Raw genomic sequence first — 7,500 nt, 5'->3', positions numbered from 1 at the left:
ATACTCAGAGTATAATGAACAATGTCAATGTCAATGTCATTTTATTTGTATAGCACCTTTCATACAAATCAATGTAGCACATAGTGCTTTACATAAAAGGAGACGGATAAAAACAGAAATCATACAAACACAGTGAAAAAAGATTTAAGATGAAAGTAAAATAAAAAAATAAAATATAGTGTAAAATAGAATAAAAACTATAAAACAGAATGCAAATTAAGAGCACTGAGATATTAAAGCAAGTAAAACTACATGGTAACAGCAATGTTAAAAAGGTGTGTTTTAATGACCAGTCTCAGACATTCTCAGGTTCTTTGGCAGGGTGTTCCAAAGGCTGGGGGCATACGAACTAAAAGTAGCCTCCCCATGCCTCTTAGTCCTGGCTCTAGAATCACATTGGGCATGAATGATTTGGTATTACACATGGCTAACCAGCTAGTGCCTGAATATAATGTTGTTATGAAAAATGCAATAATGTCCTGGTAGAGTCTGGGAAAGAAAGTCTCTCACTCTGACCATGTCTGATATCACCAATGAGTCTCTCACTATGACCATGTCTGATATCACCAAAGAGTCTCTCACTATGACCATGTCTGATATCACCAATGAGTCTCTCACTCTGACCATGTCTGATATCACCAATGAGTCTCTCACTATGACCATGTCTGATATCACCAAAGAGTCTCTCACTCTGACCATGTCTGATATCACCAAAGAGTCTTTCACTCTGACCATGTCTGATATCACCAAAGAGTCTCTCACTCTGACCATGTCTGATATCACCAACGAGTCTCTCACTGTGACCATGTCTGATATCACCAAAGAGTCTCTCACTCTGACCATGTCTGATATCACCAATGAGTCTCTCACTGTGACCATGTCTGATATCACCAATGAGTCTCTCACTGTGACCATGTCTGATATCACCAAAGAGTCTCTCACTCTGACCATGTCTGATATCACCAATAAGTCTCCTCCTCACCTCCCCCTATTTCAGCTTCATCCTTCTGACTTCACTTCCTCTCACTCCATCACCCTGCCCATCTCTGACTTTCAACCTCTGTTCCACATTTCCCTCACTCGCTCACCTCCACAGCTAACCCGCGCTGCCGCACTCTGACACAAGTTCACAGATCATTAAACAAAAGGACAAGGACATAGTTAAGATTCTGTTCATGTGCCAGTGTAAAACCACCTTTTTTAGATACTATAGTTGAGACAGGAATATAAAAAGGAATTTTAACAAGCTATTCAATCAGACACTCTTTTGTGAGAAGCAAGACTTGCACATCCAGTGGCAGGGTGAACAGCAGTGACTTGACTAGCCAGTTAGCATGTAGCTACTGCATTGTAGGCTACGGTAAAAACTCTCAGAGAGGACTAATAAATCAATACAAAAAGACACAGCTTCCAATGCTTTCTGAGCCACTGAGTCAAACAGGCAATAAAGCAATAGAAATAGAAAATACACCTCATCCCTATTATCACAGAAATAAGACAAATTGGATTGAGTGTAAAATATCATCAATCACGCCACACAGGGAAAATGAATGCTTTCCTCGGGTGATTAATCACCTTCCTTCCTCAGCAGCAAGTTATCTCAGAGCTGTTTTCATACTGATCTGGGCATGCAAGACTGATACGTTACTTGTCCACCACCAACACACACATTATCCTGGCAGAAACAATCCATTATGTGGCCTATTTGGCTTGCTAAAGTCTAGTCAAATGCTTCTTTATGCAGGTGGCAGGCCTGTTCAACAGGAGAGGGGGAGGGGAGAATCATGAGGGGAGAATTATGGGGTTTTCATACATGGAGAATCCATTGCCATTTTCTGATTAAGAAACTTCTTGAAACTCATACATACTCAACAGTTGCCTGAACCTCGCCAGACTCTGCCTTGTTCAGTTATGCTGTATGGCACAAAACTGTTCTTGGAACACACCGTTTTTTATGAGGATGATGAGAGAGGGATGGAGAGAGGGAGGCTGATGGAGAGAGAGAGATGGAGATAGAGAGATGGAGAGAGGGAGGCTGATGGAGAGGGAGGCTGATGGAGAGAGAGGTATGGAGAGAGAGGGATAGAGAGAGGGATGGAGAGAGGGAGGCTGATGGAGAGAGAGGGATGGAGAGAGAGGGATGGAGAGAGGGAGGCTGGTGGAGAGGGAGGCTGATGGAGAGAGAAGGATGGAGAGAGGGAGGCTGATGGAGAGAGAGAGATGGAGAGAGGGAGGCTGATGGAGAGGGAGAGATGGAGAGAGGGAGGCTGATGGAGAGAAAGGGATGGAGAGAGAGGGATGGAGAGAGGGAGGCTGATGGAGAGAGAGGGATGGAGAGAGGGAGGCTGGTGAAGAGAGAGGGATGGAGAGAGAAAGGCTGATGTGAAGAGGGGGATGGAGAGTCTGTCAGACAGACGAGTGGACAGATGGACAGCCCCTGGCTGGCAGGTCAGGGAGTAAGGGTCACTAACAGACCGTTGGGAGGCAAGGACTGTACCACTCTCCCATCAACCCCCCCCCCCCTACACACACATACTTGCACATAATGAGGACAATTAACTACCCCTATCACTCTCCTTTTCTCTCACCCTCTCTCTGTTCATGTTCTCTTCCCACCATTTATTTATTTCAGATAAATCCACACAGGAGAGACAACAATTGCTCACTCCATCCCCAGAGAGAACCCCCCTCTCTGCCACTCACCTAATTGGCCAAATGGGCTCCATGGCAACAGTGTCTTTGATTATGCTCTATTTTCACAGTGTGAACTGACAGAAGCAGGCAGGGAGTGGTGTGGTGGGAATGTGGAGATGGTCCTACCCGGATGTTGTCAAAGGATGTTTTGTTGGTAACGTCGTACAGCAGCAGGAGAGCTGATTGGAAAGAGAGAGGGAGAGAGAGAAAGAAAGAAAGAGAGAGAGAGGGGGTAGGGAGAGAGAAACAGGAATGCAACATTAGTGGATTGCCAATTAATTCTCCAGTGAGAACTCCCTGACCTTTAATATAAAAGCACAATGTTTGTGCAAGTTATTCTAAGCTTAACTTTCAATTTGTCATTTTCGGTTTCTTGGACCTCTCGATCTCCAGTTAATTGAGTTCCTTGATATATTTAAAGGGAAGGTACATGAGAGCTGAGTAATTGCTCCCTCCAACTCCTACCTTGCAGGCCTCGTAAAGCTGGGCCTGCTTCTCCCAATCTGTCCTCACAGACACAACACCTGGCTCGTTACCTGCCCGTCTCACATGCTGAGTCACCTACATCAGCAGTCAAGTATTAAACTGACACCGCGATGCAGTCTCACAGTGCTGTCCCCCCCACCCTGCGCATTGAAAGCTGGATAACTTTGTGCTGGGTCAGAGAGAGAGGAGAGAGGGAGGAGAACAGAGCAGAGAGGAGCAGGGAGGAGAGAGGAACAGCTAAGAGAGAGGAGCAGGGAGGAGAAGCAGGGAAGTAGTTAGTAGCAGGGAGGAGCTAGTAGCAGGGAGGAGAGAGGAGCAGGGAGGAGTTAGTAGCAGGGAGGAGCTCGTAGCAGGGAGGAGAGAGGAGCAGGGAGCAGTTAGTAGCAGGGAGGAGTGAGGAGCAGGGAGGAGCTCGTAGCAGGGAGGAGAGAGGAGCAGGGAGCAGTTAGTAGCAGGGAGGAGCTCATAGCAGGGAGGAGAGAGGAGCAGGGAGGAGTTAGTAGCAGGGAGGAGAGAGGAGCAGGGAGGAGAGAGGAGCAGGGAGGAGTTAGTAGCAGGGAGGAGAGAGGAGCAGGGAGGAGTTAGTAGCCGGGAGGAGTTAGTAGCAGGGAGGAGAGAGGAACAGGGAGGAGTTAGTAGCCGGGAGGAGTTAGTAGCAGGGAGGAGAGAGGAGCAGGGAGGAGCTACAGTAGTAGCAGGGAGGAGTTAGTAGCATGGAGGAGAGAGGAGCAGTGAGGAGTTAGTAGCAGGGAGGAGAGAGGAGCAGGGAGGAGCTACAGTAGTAGCAGGGAGGAGTTAGTAGCATGGAGGAGAGAGGAGCAGGGAGGAGCTACAGTAGTAGCAGGGAGGAGTTAGTAGCATGGAGGAGAGAGGAGCAGTGAGGAGTTAGTAGCAGGGAGAGAAAGGAGCAGGGAGGAGAGAGGAGCAGGGAGGAGTTAGTAGCAGGCACTGAGAGTGGTGAGAGTGCAAGACTGTGTGTGCATGTGCATGCTAGTACTCTTCTATGCAGATATGACGAGCACATTTCAAACCTCGGATCTGATAACGAACTCTCAACAGACGCCGTATTTGCCACTGAGGGGAGTTCAAGAGAGTTTATCATTGTACCCGTACTGTCCCATTGCATCACGCTCACTTCATACGTAGTGAGAATAACTGCTACTCAAGCTCCCGACACGCTGAGCTGAATGAGTTCTATCATGACCACGCACCTGCCCCGAGAGAGGAACAGAGAGAACGAGGAAGAGAGATCAGAGGAGGTATGTTCAGCCAGAGAAAGACAGGATGTGGCGAGGCGGGAAACAAATAAATGATGTAGAGAGGCAGAGAGAGGCGCGGAGAAGGCGAGCGCTAAATCAACAAGGGGGAGAGAGATCTAAAGTGGCGAGGAGAGGGAGAACAACATCAACAACAACAAGACGATAATGACAAGAGGGAGAGAGAGGGAGACCGGGAGGAAGAGAGAGAGAGATCACACGGATGCGGAACGAGGATAGACGAGGAAGAGAGGAAGAGGATTTGTTGCTTTGAAGAGTGAGAAGGAACAGACAACTGTTTTCCGACCTTGGTCAGGAACAAAACTATTCCTCAATTGCGTGCCCGCGCACGCACGCACGCACGCACACGCACACGCACGCACGCACGCACGCACGCACGCACGCATCTGTATCTATCTTGTTTGCTGTAGGGATTCTCTCCTAAGTCAACCATAATAGCCATAACATTGAAATAAAAGAGGCAGGGGAGGTTTATCTCTCTCGATCTCTCTCTCTCTCTCCTCCTCCTCCTCTCTCTAAATACAGTACAGTATATGTAGTTGACGGATGACTGCCTAGATTCCCATAGAACACAGACAAAGAAAATATACAGTAAGTTGATAGAAAGGAGCAGACCCATATATGTGAGGGCAGAGCTTGTGAGAGCATTTTTCTGATCACCCCCAATCTCTGTAACCTCATTGTTGGGCCGTGTTGGCGGCACGTAGCTCGGGAGGTAGAAAGTTAAGTTTAAGTTTGTTAAGTCTTCTTAAACTCCACTTACACCGTTTCCAATAAGATTCTGGCATTCACCAATGCAATGTGTGTGTCACGTGTGGCCGAATAATGACCCACCCCCCACCCCACCCCCACTCGGGGCCTGTAATTTTTTAATTTTTTAAATGTCAGGCAGGGGGGACAGCTCACCCATGTTATGACTCTTCACTGGCCTAGCCTTTTGTTTGTCAGGACCATAAACAATGGTCAGCTGTTGACCTGTTCGGACCGCTCTGTTCTCCGGTAACCCTTCATATAATTGGTTAGTAGGGATTTACATATTCAGGTATGGGTTGTGTCCTGCATTGGATAAAAGCTAGGCTCTGTGCTTTGTTAGGATGAAGGTCATCAGAACATCTTGCATAACCTTTGCTGTAGAAACTCTTATCTGTTCTGAAGAAGAATGTTCTTCACTCTCTAGCTGATGATGAAGAACCAAGGCATTTTCTCTGAATTCTTATAGAGGGGAAATCCATTTCAGCAACAAGAGCAACAGATAGGGCCCAAACACCAATCAATGTACACTTTGGACTGTCCATGGGGTTCTCTCTCTCTCTCTCTCTCTCTCTTTCCATCCCCTCTCTCTTTCCATCCCCTCTCTCTTCCCCTCCCTCTCTCTCTGTTGATATACAGTCTCAGTAGTTCTTCTAAAGAGGGGTTTGAATGCTCCAGTAGCTGCTCAAACGTTGACATTGATGTTGAATGATGAAACAGTGGACTGGGAGAACACAGCTGCAGGGAACGTGTGTGTGTTTTTCCCCCCAGAGCTAAACACCAATAAATGTTTCATCAGATTTTGAGGTGCAGCGGGATTCTGCTTCTGGGGATAGAGACAGACATCCATACGAGAGCCAGACCTGTCTTCGTCTTACCGTTCCAACAGGCCCAAGGCTAAACTGCTGTAGCTAACGGCAACCATCCCTCTTGAATTCCCTGCTTCATAAGACTTTTAAAAAAAGCAACCGACTGTCAATCTTGCAGGAAGCCCTGCAGTTGTCTTGGTGATGGGTCCTAGAGAATAATACAGAGCAAATGCTTCGGGCTGATGAAATAGTATTACGTTTGAGTAGCGACAGCTGTTTCCTGCTGATATTGGAAATAGCTGGCTTTTCTCCCTGTAGAAGAGTACAAGTGTGATTGAAGCAGAGAGCGCTACCGTCGGTAGAGGCCTGAGGCCCCTGTCTGTGTACCAAGGAGCCCGGGAGAGAAGGAGGGATTGAGAAGAGGGAGACGGAGGGAGGGAAGGAGGGATTGAGAAGAGGGAGACAGAGGGAGGGAAGGAGGGAGATACATGACGATGTTGATGTTTGTGTCTACATCGCGGCTACCTCAATTCAAACACCGCTAACGCTCCAAATGACTGCGGCCCATTTGAGCAACCTGGTCTCACCCGGCAGACGTCAGAATTTGACGTATGATGCCGTCTATATATGACGTTTGGAGGCAATGGACAAACGTCGAATTCTGCCATCTGCCGTGTGAGACCAGGTTGATTTGAGCGCTGCATAAGCCTCCCGGGCGGTTCGTTGTGGCGGACGAGGACCCTGTTCTCCACTTTACGAAAGGCGACGTCACACGGGGGTAATCAGTGCAATCAACACCACACCGCTGCTCTCTCAGTGGGGCAGGGCTATATATAGCATCTTGAACATGCCCCGGTGTCCCAATGTGATAATCCTGTCCACAGAGGCCAGGGAAGCTAATAAAAGCGAGCAGATGGGGTCCCGTGTGTGATAACTGTGGCTGGGCATGATGAAGGGTCCTCTGGGGTCCACTGCTCCAGGGAGACGGAGACAATATGAGCGCTGCTATTACGGACATCGATCCAAATGGTGACACACACGCGCACACGCACGCACGCACGCACGCACGCACGCACGCACGCACGCACGCACACACACACACACACACACACACACACACACACACACACACACACACACACAGATGGAGGCACATCATTGCCACATGACATCCTGAAACTCCCAATGACACCTTGGCCCTGTACTACGAAGCTATAAATAAACGGATAAACGGTCCCACGACGGTGGCTATGAACTCGTTAAGCCTACCCAGCTGGTCAAATCTAGCCATGAGCGTGTTCGCGGTAAAAGGGGAGGTATTTGCATGAAATAACCAATTGCATACCTTAGTATGGGTATTTAGACACGGCCATGGACAAACAATACACATAACCAAGTTCCGTCCACCGCATTTTACACAAGAGGAGCAATATTATAGAAATATGAACTATATAATCCAGGTGCAACACAGTAGCAGGAAGGAA

At 48.0% G+C, this 7,500-nt stretch overlaps 1 protein-coding gene across 1 annotated transcript in view; it reads right to left on the bottom strand.

The window, feature by feature from the left end:
* LOC311309730 (ras-related protein Rab-26-like) overlaps positions 1-7,500 on the bottom strand; it is a gene marked incomplete at both ends in the record, with an annotated part of 82,208 nt that overhangs the window by 26,329 nt on the left and 48,379 nt on the right. The window contains one exon of the mRNA XM_084439053.1: positions 2,821-2,873. Coding sequence (XP_084295179.1) covers positions 2,821-2,873 — 53 coding nt within the window. The remainder of the gene's footprint in view (positions 1-2,820; positions 2,874-7,500) is intronic.

The sequence above is a fragment of the Borostomias antarcticus genome (assembly GCF_949987555.1).
Source record: "Borostomias antarcticus genome assembly, chromosome: 5".
In the NCBI taxonomy this organism is placed as follows: Eukaryota; Metazoa; Chordata; class Actinopteri; order Stomiiformes; family Stomiidae; genus Borostomias; species Borostomias antarcticus.
The sequence above is the reverse complement of the archived record's forward strand: the minus strand, read 5'-3'. Positions and strand labels throughout refer to the sequence as shown.